At 39.9% G+C, this 21,886-nt stretch overlaps 1 protein-coding gene across 1 annotated transcript in view; it reads left to right on the plus strand.

Moving 5' to 3' along the window:
• Positions 1 to 21,886, plus strand: part of MYCBP2 (MYC binding protein 2, E3 ubiquitin protein ligase) — a 282,082-nt gene that overhangs the window by 208,404 nt on the left and 51,792 nt on the right. Inside the window, exons 56-59 of the mRNA XM_025215130.1 lie at positions 449 to 574; positions 16,294 to 16,395; positions 19,404 to 21,047; positions 21,454 to 21,623. Coding sequence (XP_025070915.1) covers positions 449 to 574; positions 16,294 to 16,395; positions 19,404 to 21,047; positions 21,454 to 21,623 — 2,042 coding nt within the window. The remainder of the gene's footprint in view (positions 1 to 448; positions 575 to 16,293; positions 16,396 to 19,403; positions 21,048 to 21,453; positions 21,624 to 21,886) is intronic.

Below are 21,886 nucleotides of genomic sequence, written 5' to 3' on the forward strand. Positions count from 1 at the left end.
TAATCTTTGTCATTATTAAGCTTCTCAAGTGGGAGTGAGAGAACTGGTTGCTTAAGAAAGGGAGTCATTAGAGTATTTTTTTTCCTTGGATGTCCAAAAGCTTTATCAGTCTATTTAGACTGTTGTGAGAAGTATAATAAATGATCTGTTGTCCAAGCATTGTAGTGAAATCCAAAGTTTAATCTAGTTCCTGTTTTAGTAATGTGAATTGGCACAGCTTGTTACAAGAGTTTAAAATCAATCTGTGAGACTACTGTACACAGTACTAAGTGTTTTAGAAGGAAGCTCTTCAGGATAAGACTAATACTTTCCTTTTGTACCAAACTTGGCAAGCCTGTCCCAGAAAAAAACCCTTTTCATTCTAAAATATTTTTGTCTTTTGACTCCACCTTCCAATAAAAGTAAATGATAAAAAGTTCTAACTCTGAACTGATGGTTTGTTTTACAGAGCAAGGTCTTCTAGAACAAAATGTTCAGACTCCTCCTCCAAGTCCTTTTTCAATACAAGCTTTCAATAAAGGGACAAGCTGTAGTAACGGGCAAGGATTTGATTATGGCCTGGGAAATAACAAAGGTAAGTTTGTACCCTCAGTGTTTCAAAACATATTCTTGTGCATCGAACTTCTGCATATATGTTTTTGCTATTTATTTTCCATTATCTTCTTGCAGTACATCAAAGCCATTTGAGGCACCAGCCAGTGCACCCCAAATGAGCCAACTCCCTAATTTTTATTGAAACGAGTTACCTCAAAAGTGTATTTTATGTAATTACTAGTATAGTAAATTATGTTCAAATTTCTGCATTATAAAAATTCTTAAGTTACTGAAGTTATATTAAAGGTTCATTACATTGAGGTTCTGTGTGTAGCACTAGGGTATATATTTACTCAATTCCAAGGCAGGTCCCCCACCCCCTACTTAATATGGCTCTGGCTCCAACCCAGGCTTAGGACCAAAGCCCCAACTGCTGCCTGCCCCACTACCTCGTCTCCCCCTCTCTCTGTCTCTCTCTCCCTCTCTCTCTCAAATAGCAAATGTATACATTTTCCTGTACATAATCTAGTTATTGGCGGGTTGCCTTTAACTCAAGTAAATATTTCAATTATAATACAAAATGCTAATTGCATGGAAAAGAATAATAACTCCAAAGTCCAAATTTGGAGTTCAGGATCTATTCGAAAAGGGTTTTCAAGGGAAAGCCATGAGGATTTCACTGTCGGCCTCTAAGTAAGTTTATTTTTACATGCACACACATACACTTTTGCATTTGATGACCTGATAGAAGGTATAAGAGTCAGTATTTTGATTATAGACAGTACTTAGTGGCAAGCATTTTTGAAAATATTGACTCCTGCTCAGCTTTTGTATTAAGGTAGGTTATTAATATAAAATATAATACAGTGATATAAGCCTTCTACCTATAACAAAGATGTTAAAATACGCATACCTGATAACCATCTAACCTTCAAATATAAAAATGTCCACTGGACACTTGAAAATAAGCACCTAATTAATGTTGTGGGGAAGAGGGAACCCAGATATTCTCTCTGTGAAGCATGCCTCATTTCTCCACTAAGAAATAAAGATGTACAGGCTATCTGCAGTGAACACAAATTGTACCTATTATTCACTCATTATTTATATGAAAAAGGTTATCTGAACCAGGAGATTTTATGGCAAGTTATGTGCTCTTAGTGGGGAGTATTGCTGAAATATGGATCTTTACCGTGCTAGTATTATGTGTAGTCTAGGCAACACACATTTTAGGAGTATTGTTTGCATAATTTTTATTTAACACTAGTTCAGATTGCATGCCCACTTTTAAAGAAAGGCTGTGGACAGATGTAACTATTCTTTTTAAAGGGAGAAGAGGACTTCCTGCTTGGGAAAGCACTCCAGCTGTTCTGATGCAACTATTACATCTGTCTGCTCCCTGACCAGTATAAGAAAACTAAATTGTTGTAACTATAACCCATTATTAAACCGGGTTCAAGATACAATGTGGTTTCATTTTACTTATGCTGCCACATAAGCAAACAGACATAACAGTTATACTGGAACATCCTATGCCTGTATAATTTGGTATCAGTATATCTGTTACATCTATCCACACCCTAAAATAATTTAGCTCTGGCCTTTACAAAGTTTTTAGTAATTATAACTTTGTTTTAAAAAAGGAGGGGAAGAGAATGGGGAGGGCTTTATCTAAGCGTTATGCATTTCTTCTATTGTTTTTAATGTTCTAATGAAGACTGTTTACATCAGTGTACATTATTTACATATGTTTAACATATGAACAAATACATCTGTCTGTTGTCATAATTTAGTCTGTCACTCCTCCAGTCCCTATTTTCTTTTCAGATGAGGACTACGGGGAAAAAAAGCATTTTTGACAACACAGTCAAAAAATTAAGTTTTGTTCACTGTATTTCCTAGTTCTGTATTGGAAGCAGAAGTCTCTCTGTCTTGTTTTGTGTGTTTGTAGCTGTTTTGATGGCATATGTTGTAAGAAATCATTACCTCTTCTTAGCATTTTCTGAAGAGTTCTATATTTATTTTTTTCCCTAGAAGACAATTTTTTTTTTCCTGTTTAAAATACATTTTCCCTAGCTCAGTCAGCCACATTTCAAGAATGCTGATTGAATCCTGAAAAAAATGTACAAGGTAGTCAACTTTTGAGTCAGTCTTGGGCAGAAGGTGCTGGAAGAATGAATCCGCATGCTGCTGCTACTCTTCCTGAGCCTGGCACCCTGTGCAGCTACTTCCTGCAGCTGAGCAGGGAAGGGGCATCTCCTGTGCCTTCATCAGCAGAGGACAGTGGTGGCGTGGGGTGGGTTCCTTCTTACAGATCCTGCTCCCCAGCTAGTCGGAGGCATGAGGTGGGGAAAGAACAGGTACAGGGAAAAGGAACACACCCACTACCTTCCCTGTCCCCAGCCAAGCCCAGCATCGCTCACAGAGGCTCCCTGCAGCAGGAGCAGGTCAGGATCAGCTTTGGGGCTTCCCCATGCCCTAGTCAAGTAAGGGCATCAGTGGAGGCAGGTGGGTCCCCCTCCTTCCTGTGTCACCCGCTGGCCTAGAGGGCTCCAGCTACAGGGAGCAGTTATGCAGGTTTTCAGGCTCGGCTGGGAACAGTGGCAGCAAAAGGGGGGATGTGACCACTTCTCCCCCCTCAATCTGCCCCGTTTTCATATAAATAGATTGCACATAAGTTGATAGCGACTAAACTTCCATTCCTGTCCTCATTTTTTTGGAGTCTGTTTGGATCCTGAGACAGGAATAGAACTTGAAGGTGTACAGGGATGCTGTCTGCTTATTAGGAGAAATGGGGGTTTTGCTAGAAAAATGCTGAATCATCAACGGATCCTGGCTTTCTCTAATTTAAAAAAAAAAAAGTCCCAAATTTTTCAGATATAAAAATTAAAAAAATCCCAAATCCACATTCTTCCATGATTAAAATGAACACCATAGATAACTAGATAGATAGCTAGATATTAGGCATGTGTGAATATAGAAGTATTATATTTGGATTTGGCTGATTTGGAGGACAGCGATTCGATTCAGATCACTGTCCTGAATTGATTTGGCCAAATTGGCTTCAGAAGATTTGTTGAGATTCGGTGATTCAGATTGGCTGGGGAGAGGCATGCACAGCTGGGCTCCGGCTGATATGTGGAGCTGCCCTGCCTATGTCCTTAGACCAACACAGCTACAATCAACACCCTTGTAATAATGATGGTGAGCGTCTTTAGAATAGTACAACAGTCACAAGCACATCTATAGTCTGCAGTAGTATAGGGTAAGATTGTATGTGGCCAAAATACTTACTCTGATATTCCTTTAAGACTGCAGCACAGCTTTAACATTTTAAATAAAGCCAGTCATTAACACCCAAAGGTGCTTGGATATGGGATGCTTCAGTTACTGTTCTTTTGTAGTTATTTTGGTTTTGCATTTACAAAACAGAGAGAGGAGAGAGAGAAAAGGGATAAGGGAAATACTAGATGTTGGCATTCCTTGATATTTTGGGAAACATGGGACCCTCTAGTATTTTTTTTTTATAGAGTTAGAAAAGTGTTGTTAAATAATTTTAAAAGTTTACAGCTTTGAAGTAACCTCTTTATCTGAAGTTTTAATCTTTTAACTTTTATTTTTCTACCTGTACATCTCTAATACTATAGAGTTATCAGATGTCAGAATCTGTATTTAAATAAAGGATCACTGTTAAAGTTAGGCCAAAACTTGAGATGATATAAGTATCTGTAACTCATAGTACTCAGCAAACCTTAAGGTAAATCATCTAGGGATAAAACCTGCCTTTTCTCTGTTTTATCTGCTTATAATATCCAGATAATTCTTTTATTTTACTTTTGAAAATGTGTAATACATTCAAAAATATCAACTCTGAGGGTCCTCCAACAATAAAGCAAGTGCATACATAGTTCTGTTCAGGAAACAAATGCAGTTTCAGGTTTCCAAAGGATAACTGTAAACAGTGAGAGACTTTTAACTGTGAAAGCAAGCAAATACTGTCATATGCATATGTAAGTATGCTTGCCAAAAAACTAATTGCATTTATTATCTTCATACTCATCTGATTTTACTCATTGCTACTCTGCATGTTCTGTTGCATGTATGTGCTACTGTAAACACTAGGAATATTTTTGCTTTGGCCCCTTTTTTAGCAAGACAGGTCACTCAAATAGCACTTCTGAAATGTTTTAAACTGTGTGAGAAATATCCATGATTCTCAGAAACTCTAGTCTTTAGCAATTGTGTCATGATTCATGGGATGAAGATATAGCTACACACCAAATTACATGCGGCTAAATGATTTTTATAATTGTAAGGACTCTTTTTTTCTATTTTTATAAAAATTGTGGTGTACCTTGAATTTTGGAGTGAAAGCTTACTACAGTATCAGAGATTAGTTGAGTCTGTCAGTTGTGTCTTTGTTCAATCTTCATTCAGCACAGTTTTTACTCTGCCTTTTTGGAGGATGTTGAATAACAGGTTGTAGTTTTGACTGTTTTGCCCACTGCAGGTGACCAACTGAGTGCCATACTGAATTCCATTCAGTCACGGCCTAATCTCCCAGCTCCTTCCATCTTTGATCAAGCTGCAAAACCTCCCTCTTCCCTAGTCCACAGTCCATTTGTGTTCGGACAGCCCCTTTCCTTCCAGCAGCCTCAGCCACAGCTTCAGAGTAAGTCTGTCAGCCTTACCTGCATCATCAGTCCATTTCTGAAGCTTTGCCATTGCTGTAACAGTCTTAGTTGCTTGCCAGCTACTAATCATCCATCAGTGCACCTTTTTGGTTCTGTTCTCTTGAGTTACTTTTTCATGATTCAGCAGCAAATGAGGTAATGCACCCAAAGTGTAGTACTTGTTCTCTTTTTATTTAAATATGTAATTAGTATATTGATTTTTTGTATGTACTTTACAGTGTAGACAGCATATTAATTCATGAAAGTGCATTTCTAATATAGTATATAACCTTGAGATTAAGGTAAATGTTGCATTTAGTTCAAAATGTTGTTATTTTGTAACATCAGAAGAACTTCTGAATATATTAGATGAACATTTCAGTTTCCTATCTTTAAATGTTTCTTACCTCCTAAATTCTCTTGTCATGGTTTCTCACTTGCACTTTTAAAACTTTGAATTGGGTTAACTTAATGCATGATATAGAACCACTAATAAGAAAAACATTAATTTAGTGTTGGGTGACCATTGGCATGTTCATGACAATTGGCACCAAAAAGTTAATAGCAATTAACCTAATTGCTGATGGGCTGGAGAAGAAACTGTTTAGTTTTTGTTTTTATTTTTTTTTTTTTGCTAAACTTAGTGCTCATGATGGATGGCAGATTTGACAGCCCTGGAGAATGAATTCCTCTTTATCCACAGAACAGGTATAGCATGGGTAGCAGTAGTATAAACCTCCTCCTACCTTCCCCCACAAAAAACTGTCCTTCACAGTTACCTCAGATTTTTCAGACCACCTCAGTTAGTTCAGTCTCTTTATGCCTGGTCATCCCTTGGTCTTTTCCACTTGAATACCATCAAGGCTTCAAATTGTGGAATTGGTCTTTGACGTATGCACCCCACTTAGAGAACTAGACTGAAATCTGCTGTTTGTTTCATAAAAGCCTTCAAATATATTCAGAGAGGATTGACTTTTCATTGACTGTGCTAGAATCAAATTGGGAGGTGTACTATCCACTAGACTAGAAACTCTCAACCATTCAATACCAAGGAAGAAATTAACTTTAAAATTGATGGCTTTAGTGCAAAAAACAAGTTTTACATTTTTTAAATATTTTCCTTTACTAGACACAAACATCTTTTTCTGTATCTCATTGAAACATACTCTCCTTTAATCTATATGGTAAACTAATTGATATTTTTCTAAAACGCCATTGTTTTTCTAAAAGTCCATCCATAACCTTGTTCCTGCAATTAGTTCACTGCGTGCAGGTGAACCACTATCTCTGCACAGAACCTTATTAAAGTTACACAAGCTACACACTGGTCTAGGGAACTGCAAAATTAGGATCTAACTTAAACTATTTGTTTATACATTTTGCATTAGCTAAAAACACATCTAAAAAGAGAGGTTAATTTCTCTGAAGTTTATTTTCCTGAAGAAAGAGGTTCTTTATATGCTAGTTTGACTATGTAGAGCCAGACCAAAATCAACTCTTTTCCCCTCTTTTTCTTTTTTTCCATTTATCCTTTCTGTTGGGTCACAACTCCCCTCCTGAATGAAAAAAATCCTGTTAGACTGTATCTTTATATGCACCTGATGCCATTTATCAGCTTCCTGCCAGAGGTACTGGCCACCATGTGGTGCACAGACAGTCCTTTTCATTGTCGTGCAAATCATGTAATACGGGACAAGGGGATTCCCTTTTCACTCTAGATTTCCTTCTCTGGTTTTGCCTGCCTGTTTTATTAAAAATATAATCTTCCTCTTTCCCCACAAACTCCGTCCTCTTTCCCAAACATCATTCAACCTACTGAAGTTATTCTAAAGGTTTCCTTGACATAATATTAAAAAACCCCAATGAATTAAAACGATAACTTAAAATATGCTTCCATTAACAGTGTTCCAAACATAACCCATACATGTATAAGAAGCAGAAAAGGAAAAAAAAACATAGAAGATAGTTGCCATTCTATTCTAGTAAGTTGTCACTAGAAAAGCAAATTTGTTAGGATCTGGAAAAAACAGAGATACCCACACAGGGTAGGCATGTATCTTCTGTCAGTGTTTTAAAAACATGGGGAAATTTTGTGAACTACATTATGCAGAAAAATGAAATGCTGCCCTCATCCAAGGATAACCATTCCAAAGGACTGTAAAGACTGTTACAGTTAGAGTAATTTTAAACACAGGTGCTACCTTTTAAAGATTACATCTAATGTATTTGCAAGGGAAACAAATCTATAGATTTCTATCTGTAAAGCACACCATTAAAAAGAACACTATAATATAGACCTGAACAGAGTGACATAATGCAAAATTCTTAAAAGCAGAAGAAATCTCTCCCTTTCCCATCATCAACAGAATGGAATTCAAATGATTCAATTTGTATCAAAATTCTTCTCCTGTCTACAAATATTTCAAAACTAGTAGAGAATACCTAGTTACCCAACCAGGGGAGGAAGGTTGCAGGAGAATCTTGCTTATACTTTTGGCAGCCCTTGCCCATCACTTACTACTCAGGAAAGAATTACTCTTTCTGTCTCCTTGGAGGCATTAAATTTTAAGCACAGTTTAACAGGCAAAGAGTCTTTGAGATCATGGAGAAGATGTTCATTTGAACAGGATATGTTTTTGCAGGCATTCACATTATTCAGTAATAAATATAAAACACCTAGCCAAGACCTGTACAACAACAAACTATTCCCTATCTGTTTGAAATATAGCCAATTCTGGCTTCTTTGCATTTCATTCAATGTCTTTTATGCTGTTGAATAAAATTAAATCAACAAGGAGATTACTCGAGTACTTCATAACATGCCCAAAAATATACACCATTTAAAGTAAAGTTGCTCTTAACCCTAACGACCATATACTTTGATTGTATCCTTTCCACACAAACCCAGAGCACTATGGTTACTTAACTGTGAGAGAAGTTGGTTATTCTGAAAAAGTTGCAGTCTTTTATTTGTTGACCAAATCCTCCTTAAAGGGTCTACTTGGCAACGGATACAGATAAGTGGTAGTGGCTAAATAGTAGTTCACATATAGTTAACCTTTGTTTCTTTAGCCTCTTAAGGATTTACTGTCAGTTGTAAAATAAATGTTTCTTCCAGACTCAGCACTGCCTAGATGTATCATAACTCCTTAAAAGGAATAAGGAAGCTGAGTTTCCCTACTAAGTACTCATCATCGCATCTGTTCAAAACACCGCTTCAGACCATTTTGCTGAATTGCATATTATATTTATTCAGATGGAGCTCAGAATCCTTGATCAGATTTGGATCCCCTTGTGATAAGGAGCTGTGTTGACACTTAGGAACACAAAGTTCCTTCCCTAAACAGTCTAATTTAAGATAAGAAGTGATATTTGTGAATGAAAGGTAGAGAGGATATTCAGTTAGATTTATAATGGCTGTCATAAAAAATAGAGCTATTGGAAGGTATCAAAGGAATGTAGTGATTAATGATAACTGACGGTTGCTTCCACAGATATTAGATTTTCTGGACACTAAACATTAAAATAATCCTAGTTTTTAGATTTAATATTATGCATATGTATTTGTGGACACCCGCATAATTCTGCCACACAAAGCTGCTCTTCCTCAATTATCCTGTGAAACAACCTTCTTTCACTATATGCTTCAGTGTAATGTATTATTATTACTTTAGGATGTTTTTTAATGTTTTCTGCAAAAGTTGCCTGTAGTACAGCAGAAAATATTCAGCATATCTCAGTGACGGACTCTAGGCCAATACAACTTTTTACTGTCATTTTTCCTTAATAATCTTTTCATTTTTAATTCTGAGATGTTATGCTCTTTTTGCCCATCTAAATCCATTTAAAAGAAATATTCTTTTTAGCAGTGTCTTAACTTTTGCCATAGAGTTTTGGGAGAGGAATGAGGAGGGTTTGGGGCTACGTGTAAATGTTTAGATAATTTGATCAAGTGGAAGATATAAGCAGTGTTTTGGATTTAAAAAATTTTGCTAACTCTCTCATCACAGCTTACCTGACATAGTGGGCGCATCTACATGTGCGCGTGACTGCTCAGTAACCACTGTTACTGCACAGTCCCAGTGGCACACGGGTCATTTCTGACCCTACTGCACAGTAGCATCAGCATCACGATTTGTGCCTACCAACACTGTCTCCATAGCAATGAGCTACGTCGCCATAGCTTGCAGCTGTAGCAACATAGCATCTTGTGTAGATGTGCCCAGTATGGCTAAAAGGCAATCTGTTCATTTTATTTAAGACTCCTTTAGATAAGTTCTGTCAGAGCTATGTAAAAAGGGGACTGTATATTCCTATTTTAAGATGACCTTGCATGTTGAGGTTCATTTTTTTTAGGAAAGGTGTTTTTTTTTTCCTAATAGATCAGCTAATGACTGAGGAAATCCTTGAAATGCTGTTGCCCTAACAAAATGACACAGGAGAATCAAATAACCAAGGAAAGGACCCAAAGGATTAAATGTACTAACAATACTAAAAAACTTTTTTCTATACCAAAGATAATTTTGCCCACCATATTGTCTAAAACGCCAAGACAGTACATTTTGAGGCAAACATTTTTAGTTAAATATAAAAGCAATTTCCGTTTAATAAAGAGGCCCTTATTAACAATTCATATTTCAAGTACAGTTTTTCAGATTTTGGATTCAAATTTTGTATGATGTGCAGAACTAAAATAATTATTCCAAATAGGCTTCAGAATCCAGTTTTCATGATTTTCGAGGAATGTTTGGAAAGAGGTAGTGGGGTGGCTCTACGGGGATTTTCTGATACGTGTTTATTGTGTTGTTGGACAATACTATTTTTTTAATGTTTTGGATTCCAATGAAAAATAGCCAGGGGTCCAATAGAACTCTGCATGGTTCCCTCCTTAGTCACCTTGTGGGCTGTTTCCCTGTCTATGTGGCTTCAGTAGTATGATGTGCCACCTGGGATGCCCCAAAGCTGGGGACCCCCAAGGTTTCCCAGCCATTTGCATCCTCCAGTGAAGCCAATGGTCTGGAAACCTCAACATGACCCCAGGCTTTTAGAGCTTTTGAGTTCCTTGCCTACCTGAGCAGGAATTTACTGTCTGCCACTTACTCCAGTGGAGCAAAGCAGGGAGATCCCTGGGTACTGTAATGTAGCAGCCATTTAAGTCAGTGCTGTACATCTAATAAACCAGGCACTGCATGCCCCATGGGCTGCACCAGCACAAGGCGCATCCTGCTGTGCTTTGTGCACAGGCGCCCCAGCCTTAACCTCAGCTTCCCAGCTGCAAACTTCCTGCTGCATTGCAGCATGGGCTTTTCTGGCACCACAGGCTGAGCTGCACTGCCCCACCTCCTGGAGTAGGGGCAAGAAATGGAAGCCAGGGGAAGGGCAGGGGTGAGCCTTGAACCCTGGCCACTGCTGCAATGGGAGGAGCAGAGACAGGACAGAAGCCTGGGGCAGCAAATTAACTGTTCAAGGGCCATATACGGTACCCAGGCTGCCAGTTTGGACAGCCCTGATCTAGGTCATTGTGGGCCTTCCATATGTGAGATGAGCCCATCGCTATGATGGAGCAGGTGACCATATATGGTACTCTTTTGAACAGTAGCGAAGGTGACCCTGTGTGCTATCCTTAAGTGTCACCTAGTGCAGTTAAAGTTATATGTAGCCATTTCCTCTGTATAGTATTGATCCTAGTACAACAGTGGTTTTCAACCTGTGGTCTGTGGATCCACAAGACTGTGATCAATCAAAAATTTGTGAATACCCACACTTACAATTCAAAAGGGTCTGCACCTCCATTCAAAATTTCCAAAGGGATCTGCACCTCCACTGAAAAATTTTAAGTGGTTCACAAATGAAAAAAGGTTGAAAACCACTGTAGTACAGTATTGATCCCATTATAGGTCAGTCCCTTTTTTCCAGTACATCTCAAGGTCTGATCATATTCATAGACTAATTCCCTCCTTTTCCTTCCACATATGCTGTCACTTTGAATTAAGGCACACTCTCACCATATCTTTCGTTCCTGAAATGGTACAAAGCAGCTAGAGAGCAGTGGCTAGTGTAGTTGTTTTTTGTAGGTGCTTTTAGCACCCACCATTCCTGAACAGAGGAGCTAGTAAATTTTAAATATTTTCATGTGGGGAAGAAAAAACCTATGCTTTGGCATTACAAATCTGTTTGGTGATGTGAACTTTGTATTCCCTTTGTCCAATTGTGTATATCCCAAAGCATCTGGATGACTGGTAGTGCAGTATAAATTCCATTAAGTTCAATTAGGTTTGAGCTGTAGTGTGCTCAGAAATTACAGATGGTAAAGAGACATTGGTGACTTTCTTTTTTTCTAACCTTCTGCCAGTGTTAGAATGTTTTCTGCAGTACGTACATTCAAAAAATTTGTATGGATTTAAGTAACTCAGGTGATTATTTTCATCATTACTTTTACCCAAGTTGTTTCAGCATTGTTTTCCCATTGGTATTACACTTCAGTTTTTCCCTTTGCGCAAAACTCCTCTTCCCTTTTCCACCCCCTCCCAACATTTCTCAAGGTAGTTACAATAGCATGAATCGGAGCACATGCTCAATAGGGCATATCCTAATCACAGTTTAGTTTCCTCGCTGCCACAGGAAACGGTCTAATTGGGTGGCTGTGACTTCTTCCTTTATAATCTCCCTCCCAAACTTGTTGCTTACTATGGGTTAGATTGTGAACTGCCAATTTGATCTTTAAGGAAATGTTAAACTTCAAACCTGAATGATTGGATGTTGAGAGAGGTGCCAATTCATATACAAAGATTTTTAGTAGAAACTCTTGCTTATAATATTGAAAGCTTTGTGCTTGCATAGGAAATTAGGGGTGCACTGATAAAGATTTTGGGGGCCAATACTGACAGCCGGTATTTAAGGAGTCATATCACCCGATACCGATCCGATACAGCTGCTTCCAGGTAAGTCTGTTGTGGTGAAAGGGGAGGAGGGGAGAAAGGGGCATGGGGGGACAGATCATCGCCCCCTGCGGTGAGGGAGTGAGGGGGCAGGCGTTGCCCAGAGAGGGCGGGGTGTGGGACAGAGAAGTGGCTCATGGGGGCAGCAGCTCCCACCGCTGTTTGCACCCTGGGTGGGGGGTGCCCTCCAGATCTATGTAGGGCAGGCGGGCTGGAGTTGGCGCTGCGTGGGGCTCCTCAGCGGGGGCTGGGCTTGGAGCGGGCACTGGCAGGGCTGGGAGGGGCTGCAGCCACCCCAGATGTTGCCAAAGCTCCGCTCTAAGCCCCGTACTGCCAGGCATAGCCTGGCTCCACGTCCCTCCTCCACCAGCACACTGGGAAGAGCCAAGACTGTGCTGTAGAGCTGTGGCGAAATTTGGGGTGACTGCAGCTCCCTCCCAGCGCTGCTGGTGTCTGCTCCAAGGCTCTTCCAGCACTGCGTGGGGCTCTTCTTAACGGAGGTGAGTTCGGAGCGGACACTGGGAGGAGGCTGCAGCCACCCCAAATTTCGCTGCAGCTCTGCTCCCAGCACTGCCACCAGCTGCCCAGCACAGGGTCTGCTCTTTCCAGCACATAGGTAGAGGTAGGATGTGGAGCTGGGCTGTGCCTGGTGGTGCGGGGCTGGGAGTGGAGTTGTGGCAAAATTTGGGGTGGCAGCAGCCCCTCCCAGCACCGCCAGCGCCAGCCAATAAAAGCCTCGCTCAGTGTCGGCGTGTCGGCTCCAGCCCGCCTGCCCTGAGCAGATCTGGGGGAGCTGCCCCCCCTCTGTGAGCTGTGCATCTGTCCTGCACCCCTGCCCCCCTGGGCAGCACCTGCCCCTGCCCCCTCATGCCCCTTCCCTGCCCCCTCCCCTTCCGACTTACCAGCTGGAGGCAGCTCTCCATGTTGCTGGCTCTTCTCCCTGCTGTGCTGCAGCTGTGCACAGCACAGGCATTTAATGTCCAAATTATCAACCCCATCAGGCTGATATCCAATACAGCAAATTTTCTTTATATCAGTACCAGTCTGATATCAGACCAATGTATCGTTGCACCTCTATAGGAAATTGAAGTATTTTATTTCTCTAAATAAAATACTTGACCATAATATTCTTAATGTGTGCTTTCCTTCTGTAGCTTTATAAAATTGTTGTGTTTAAGCTGTGGCATCTTAGTTATATGCTGCAACATAGTTTTCAGATAAGGAATAAACTAGGATTAGACATGGTGTCTAACCCAGTGATTCTCAGCCAGTGTACTATGCAATATTAGTACTGTTAGATGTGTAAACATCTATGCCTAATTCACAAGATAAACCCCAATATTTCAAACAAATTCATAGTGCAGTGATTCTCAACCAGGGTGCCAGGGCAGCCTGGAAGCCTTGTGGTCCTTTCAAGAGTGTTATGGATTACCACGTAGTATTAGCACCGTTAGGTGTACAGACATGATTGACAAAATAAACCCAGATTTTTCAAATAGAAACCCATAGTGTTAAACCATTTTAACCTGTTGTGGTCTTTCTAAGTTCTTTGTAACAGAAGAATTGCTCTGTTATTGTCCTTAGTCAAAAACAGAATGAAAACTAAGAGCTGGGATTTTCTAAGGGGAGTCTTGAATCTAAAAAAGTTAAAAACCACTGCCATCATTTCAAAAATGTTCTGAAATGGTATGATCTTTCTGAATTCTTTACAATAGAAAAATTGCTCTGTTGTTTTTTCTGTAGCCAAAATACCAAGTGCAAACCTAAGACCTGGCATTTTATAAGGTGTGCTTTCAGTCTAACAAGGTTGAGAATCACTTATCTAGGCATACAGGCGTTACTTCTACCAGGAGAATCTCCTGATAGAAACCACAAATGTATAAGTGCTCCTCCCACAGGAGGATCTCTTCTGCAGGAGTTTCTCCTAAAGGAAGGCACATCCATATGCTTTTCTATCCAGAGACCAGGAGTTGAGCAACAGGAAGATGCTTTCCACGACAAGGGGCTCCCCAGTGTGGAGTCGGTATGAAGAGCAGCTGCTGCTCACCTCCTCCCAGGAGGAGTCAAGTGGTGGAGAAAGGCTCCCCTGACTAGGGTTACCCCAGCCTAGACAAAGCATAGAGAAGAAGTGACTTTGCCGTGCTCCTCTTGCCCCTCCCATAGACCAGGAGGGGAGGAGCAGCTTCCTTCAGTCCCCTTTGGGAAAGGAACAGGGGGCTTTGCTTCACTGGTCCCCTCCCCTCCCAGACATGTCTGAGTGTAGAGGGCAAAGGAGGGGAGCAGTCGCCACTGCTCCTTACCTCTTCCCCAAGCGATGTGGTCCCCACTAGGTGGCACATGTGCTGATTTCAAAGCCCTGGGGGAAGCTCTCCCCAGGGCAGTAAGGCAGTGATCCCTGTGCTTCCCCAGACCAGGATCATCCCAGTCTTGGGAAGGCACAAGAAGCAGGAAAGGAGCGGGTGGCTGCAGGCTGAACACCTATACTGTTCCCTCTCCCAAAAACATTTGTAGCAGTGGAAACTTCTCAGAAACTTCTGCTTCTAGAAATGAACATTTGTTTGTGGCCCTGATCACACAAGAGCAGTCTAAAGTAGTACAGAATATCCTGCAGGGGACATGCAGGCACAAAATTGGGTACTAATATTTATCTCAAGTACTTTTCATGCTTTGTTTCTGTCTGGAAGAATGGTATTACTGTTTCAGATGTCCAAAGTATATGTGCACTATGCACAAGACTTTTAAAATTTAGGCCTGGAAGTATTTGTACTTCACTTATTAAAGCATATAAACAAATTAAACACCACACACAATTAAGTTCATGAAAGACACAGGTCTTCAAATGCTCTTACCTCTTGTGTTTGCACAAAAAAGCCTTTCTAAAGTATGCTATTTTCTAGTGAATATACAAATTAAATCTCTGGACTGTGCTTTAATAGCAGTTTGATTTAACTTTAGTGATGGAAAGTGAAAAGTTAAGATATAAATTAAAATTAACCTAAAGGAATACAGTAAAGTTGAGGCTAAAAAAAACTCCATGTTAACATTTCACTCTTAGTTAGCCCTTTGTGCCACTCTTACTGAAATTTAGACCTTTGCGATATTACATGTTCTATGGGTTGTAATGCTAAAGCTAGAGTAATAGTCCTGTGATTTGTAGATATTTCCAAGTTGCTTAACTTGATGGAGTAAATTCAGTCCTGTTATAACTCCATGCTTAATTTAATTGGAGTTTGACTTAATGGACCATATTCATTCTTGCTATAACTCCAATCAAGTCAAGTGCGGAGTTATACCAGGAATGAATTTAGTTTATTGCTCTTAAAGATGTAATTTTGGTCTTTACAGTTCTAACAACATCGTGAATAAAGGGTCTTTCTCATAAAGTGTGAGGGTTGATGTACCAAATGTTTGCTATCCTATTAAATAAAAGCCCTAGTGAACTGGGTTTTTTTTTTCTTTTTCAACCTGTATATTTAATTTTATTTGAATCTGTTTAGTTTTGGTTATGTCATTCTGTAGTATTGAGTAGTTAAAGTTCATATTATGCATACTGACATATACAAAAAGCACATTTTATAACTGAGTTTATATTCTCTTATGTGGCATATAATCAAAAAAGTCAGTCAAAACAACCCGTTTTTAAAATGTAAACTTTTTCATCATTAATTGTAGTGATTTTGCAGTTTTCCAAAGACTTATCTATTTCTGTTCAAATATTGCTCTATAAAAAGGCCATATTGTAATTCTAAATAATTTATTAGCATATATTTATAAATTATCCCAAATACGAACACGAGCGCAAAACTAGTCACTATCACTGTCCTTATTTTAGAATAGAGCATAAACCCTGTTATTCCACAAATAAGATTTTTGTTCAGTTTTCACTGATATTCGTTTTTTTTGTTGCATGTAGTGAGGTCATAAAATTATTTTTTTTTAGAACGTTAATGTAAATATCAGAGTTTTTTTTTATTTTAAATTGTAAGTTTCTCATTTCAAACACGTTTAGGAGAAGGTATCAACAGTGAAATTCAGCATATTAATCAGCGTAGATTGCATATCATTCAAAATGCTTGTTTGCTTATTTTTATCTTTGCTATTTTTCCATTGAATCTGTGCTGCTTCTGTGCCACTGTTTTCCACTGTAGAAACTCCATCCTGCTGCCTTGCTTCTCGTGAGCGTATTTACAAAACTAGTGATGTAGCTGGGCCTGCCTCTGCTATTTCATCCCTCTCTCACAAACTAAAGGGTGGGTATGCATGCAAACACAGCTAGGTTATTCATATGTTAAATTGAAAATGGCTTTTCTCCTTCAGTACGTTTTCATCCCATACACTTGGGATGTATCGGAATTCCTGTATCAGAATTTCTTTTAAGTTTGCTATTTCTTGGTGTACATTTGATATAACAATTTAGTGTTTGTTTATTGGTAAAAATTTCCTGGTATGTTTCAAAACAAAATGTTAAATTTTAAAGTATTTGTCATAAAAGCTAAGGAAATTAAGGTCTATATTTACAAAGCTCCTTGGGACAATAGTATCCCCTTACAGAGCTGGCCTTAGGCAAAATGGTGCCCAAGGTGAACTTATGTTTTGGTGCTCCCTGGCACCCGCCCCAAGTCAGCGACACTGCTTCAGGCAAAGGCAGGCGGGCAGGAGCACAGGGCACAATCCAGGAGGGAGGTGGAGCAGCATAGTGCACCAGGCAGGTGGGTGGGCAGGCACCACTGCTGCTACCTGCACTGCCTGGCCCAGCTCCTCCTGAGCAGTGGCTGGGGGCAGGAGGCAGGCTGAGCTGCTTCTCCTGTGACCCTGAGGCACTGCTTTTTCTGCTTGGGGGGCATGGGGGAGAGCACTGATGTGAACACACACTTCTCACGTGTGCATGTGTGTGGCACCCCCCTGACCACAGCACCCCTAAGGCCAGCTCTGTCCCCTTATATCTAATAGTCCAGTACTTAATGCCTTTGCCCAAGCTGTGATAGACCTGAGTTCAATTGCTGCCTAAAGATATACCAAAGTGAGTCTCCTTCAATCTGTCCTATTAGATCCGTTTTCTTTTGTTATATCATACCCAATTTTTCAAAGAACAAAACAGCTGGTAGTTAGAACATTTACCTGGGAGATGAAATGTGGATTCTAGTCCCTGTATGCAAAGCAGAATCGCATCAGCAAAAAAGTGTCAGTGCCCTGTGCCAGAATATCCTTTAGTGTGATGGTGAGATAAGTGGGAGGTAAACAATATGGACTCAATCCCTCAGAGAGGAAGAAGGAAGGAATACCAGGTCTCCCACATCCTAGGTAGTTGCTTCAGTCATTAGGTTGAATAAGAGGTAGACATCACCACCACTCTACTGAAAGAAAAATAATTCCAGCCCATAAAAGACAACAAATTCAACAAACTACTGTATTTTCAAAAACAATTTGACTATTTATGATCTTTTTATTTCACATAGGTCATTCAGGTCAGAAAAACTAATATTTTATTGCTAAGCAGCCTAATCTGCACACCGTACTGGAACACACACTTCACTTGAATTCATGAGAAATCATTGAAATCGGTTGAATTAATTGAGTGAAGATTTGTAGCATATAGCTACTAAGGGATAGGCTTGGTACATTTATTAATTTGTGATTACATGGTAGTTTGCCAGTACTATTTCACTATTTTGAAATTACATGCCTTTAATTTTATAAATACCAGGTAATAGTGAAAACTTAGTTTATCCATTCATGGGAAATAATATGGAGACCCATTGTTTTGTTTTTTTCTTGTGAGTTATACTGTTCAGCCATATATACTTTATATATTTTTTTTGCATAGTTCTAGTTGTTCTGCCAGCTATCTGATTGTCAATGAATGAGTTTATGTAGAACAAATTGTTCTGCATCAAAACAGAAGAGTTACTGTATTTCATGGTGTATAAGTCAAGTTCTGAAACCCAATTCTTAACTCTTAAAAGTTCAACCTTAACTTATACACCGTATCAATACTTTTGACCACCACCTCAACCCTGGCCTGGTCCCAACCAGACCACCTTCATCTGCTGACAGCATCCCTGTCACTGGAGGCCATTGGGACTAGGCCCAGTCTGAGTGCGGCCTGTGGGCCTTGCTCACTGTGGGAACTCCGCTTGGCCAGGCGCAGAGCCTGTCCCCATCCCCTGTGAGCGGCGCTGCCTGGGCCCCATGCCAGCCAAGCAGTGAGCTTGAACCTATCCCCTGCAAGCAGTGCCCGGCTCGGTGCTTGGCTGGTGCAGCCCAGGCAGTGTCACTCGCAGGGGACGGGGACAGGCTTAGCACCTAGCTGAGCAGCGTCTCCATAGTGCACTTGCAGGCGATGGCGCCATGCCAGCTGAGTGCCAAGCCCGGCGCTGCTCACAGGGGAGAGGGCCAGACTTGGCACTTGGCTAGTGCAGCCCAGGCAGCGCCGCTTGCAGGGGATGAGGCCAGGCTCGGCTGGCGCAGCCCCATTCCCTATGAGCAGCACTGCGGCATGTGTCCACCCCATGTTTCTGATCCAAAAAGTTATGAATTTCATAGATCCAGTGTATAAGTCAACCTAACTTTTTGGATCAGAAACATGGGGTTGACTCGTACATCACCTCAACCTGTACACCATGAAATACAGTAGGTAAAGTAGCACCGTTATTTAAGGGTCACAGTGATTGGAAACATTTAATTTTTAATATTCAAATTCTTGCATAGTATAAAATAATGACAGCTTTCTCTGAGTGTCTGAGACTGTGACCATTATCTTGGCATATGTGTGCAAGCCTTTTATCACAGTTTTACTTGTGTATTTTTAGTTATTTTTCTCTACATGGAGATGTAATTGTTTTCTGCTTAAAATCATAGGTATAAAGGTAATAGTAAATAAGAACACTCATACTGTTGTAATACATTTTATTCTAGCTTCCAAATAAGCAGGTGTTTGTTTTTTCCCCCTTGCTGGTGGCCAGTGAAAATAATGAACTCAAATTCACCAGATTTTTAATTTCTAGGTAACTTCACAAGTAGAGCACTTTCTATAAATATGTTCTGGTATGTGCTTTTAGATGTGCTTATTCATTTCTATATTTGTGGACCTGTTGAAAAAATCCTCAAAAAAAGCCTCTTGAGCTCTGTTGCCACTTGAATATTAGCAGAAGCACGTGGTTGAGTTACATGTTTGTATTGAACACTGTGTATTTTTACATATATTTTAAGGATACTGTGGATGTAATGTAATAATTTAATTATAAAATGTGCCACACAGGTGAAAGAATGAATTTCACAGCTGCTGCTAGACCAGTTTCTCCAGCAGGGAAAACGGATATCTCATCAAAACACAGGGCTGAGAGCAGGTCACCCAAGCCTGACATGCGTGTGAACAGAGCTATTGCTGATCAGAAGAAACCAAGGAGTACAGAAGGTTTATCTGCCAGTGAGTCTCTTATGCTGAAATCAGATGCTGCAAAGTTGAGATCAGATTCTCACAGTAGATCGTTATCTCCAAACCATAACACTTTGCAAATATTAAAGTCTGATGGGAGGACAACTTCTGGTCTTAGAGCTGAATCACCAGGGCCAGGAACCCGATCTTCATCTCCAAAGACAAAGACACTTACTGCAGGTAGGCCTGGTGCTAGTTCTCCCCGATCATCGTCTCCACAAGATAAGGCACTAGCTCAGAAAACTTCAGCTCCTGTTAAAACAAAGCTTGATCCTCCTCGGGAACGATCCAAATCAGACTCTTACACTCTAGATCCAGACACGCTTCGCAAGAAGAAAGTACCACTAACAGAGCCCTTGCGTGGAAGGTCCACTTCACCCAAACCAAAAATTATCTCAAAAGATGTAAAACCTGTGGCTGAAACTGAAAATAGAGCTCCTTCCCCTCATGTTGTACAAGAAAATCTTCACAGTGAAGTTGTTGAAGTTTGTACTTCAAGCACTTTAAAGACTAATAGCATCACAGATAGCACATGTGAAGATAACTCTGAATTCAAAAGTTTAGATGATAGTTCTAATAAAGTTCATTTCAGCATAGGAAAAGCGCCCCTAAAAGATGAACAGGATATGAGAGCTTCTCCAAAAGTAAGCCGTAAGTGTGCTGGTAGGCACACAAGACCAAAAAAGGAAAAATCTGGCTTTCTTTTCAAAGGAGATGCATCCAAACCTATAGAACCAGCCAAGCAAGCTATGTCACCTTCTGTTGCTGAATGTGCTAGAGCTGTCTTTGCTGCCTTCCTGTGGCATGAAGGAATAGTCCATGATGCTATGGCTTGTTCATCTTTTTTGAAATTTAATCCAGATCTTTCTAAAGAGCATGCCCCTATCAGAAGCAGTCTGAATCAACAACCTACAGAGGAAAAAGAAACTAAGTTGAAAAATAGGCATTCATTGGAAATATCATCTGCTCTTAATATGTTTAACATTTCACCTCATGGACCAGACATATCTAAAATGGGCAGCATCAACAAAAACAAAGTCCTCTCTATGCTAAAGGAACCACCTCTCCATGAGAAATGTGAAGATGGAAAAATGGAAACTACCTCTTTTGAAACATCCAGTCATCACCCCATGAAATCTAAGTCTCTTCTTCCCTTAACACTGCAGCACTTGGTAGCCTTTTGGGAAGACATTTCTTTAGCAACTATCAAAGCAGCTTCCCAGAACATGATTTTTCCAAGCCCTGGTTCCTGTGCTGTGTTAAAGAAAAAAGAAAGTGACAAAGATAATAAGAAAACCAAAAAGGAAAAAAAGAAAAAAGAAAAGGTTGACGCTAGGCCAAGGGGAAATCTTTTTGGCGAGATGGCTCAGCTTGCCGTGGGAGGACCTGAGAAAGATACCATCTGTGAGCTGTGCAGTGAATCCCATCCATATCCAGTGACTTATCACATGAGACAGGCTCATCCAGGTAAAACTAGCTCTTTTTCCATAACCAAATTCTTGCTCAGAATATAAGACTAAAAGCATATTAGAACTTCTTAGCCGTACTATGAATTATTTGAAACATTTAAAGAATTAGAGCCTTGATTTAAGCACATCACTAAATCATATTTGCCTGTAAGCCTTAAAGTTGCTCATGGGCTTAAATAGCTTGTTAAATGGTTTTAAAAGGTTATTATAATGAACAGATTTTAAGAAATACAAATGTGTGAAGTCTTAGGTATTTCTTTGCTCTCAGCTTATTGAATTACAAGAAAATCAAAGTGGGGTAGGAAATTGGGAAAGCAAAATGACTTCAGCCTGTTTTACAGATGAGACATAATCTTCAATTCTGAAAAACCTTTTATGTCTTTCTTTTTTTTCATTATCTCAAGGTTGTGGCCGATACGCAGGTGGCCAAGGTTACAATAGTATCGGACACTTCTGTGGAGGATGGGCTGGTAATTGTGGTGATGGTGGTATTGGAGGAAGTACTTGGTATCTGGTTTGTGATAGATGCAGAGAAAAATATCTCCGTGAGAAGCAAGCAGCAGCAAGAGAGAAGGTACTTTTATCCTTTTCTTTTCCTCCCACTTTATTGATATTAGTAATTCAGGTGTGCTTTGGTAATAATTTAAGCTATAAACTAGTGATTTTAGAATTTCAGAGAAATTTAAGGCCATAATACACTCCCTTATATTAGCAATGTTAAGAAACTGTAGATAGAAAGTTTGATTAGCAATTCTGGTTTTGTAATTCAAATCTAATTCATTACCAGAAAAAAAAAGCCATTGTAGCATTTTCTCACATAAAGTGTGCACATTTTTC

The sequence above is a fragment of the Alligator sinensis genome, unplaced genomic scaffold (assembly GCF_000455745.1).
Source record: "Alligator sinensis unplaced genomic scaffold, ASM45574v1 scaffold1010_1, whole genome shotgun sequence".
Lineage (NCBI taxonomy): Eukaryota > Metazoa > Chordata > Crocodylia > Alligatoridae > Alligator > Alligator sinensis.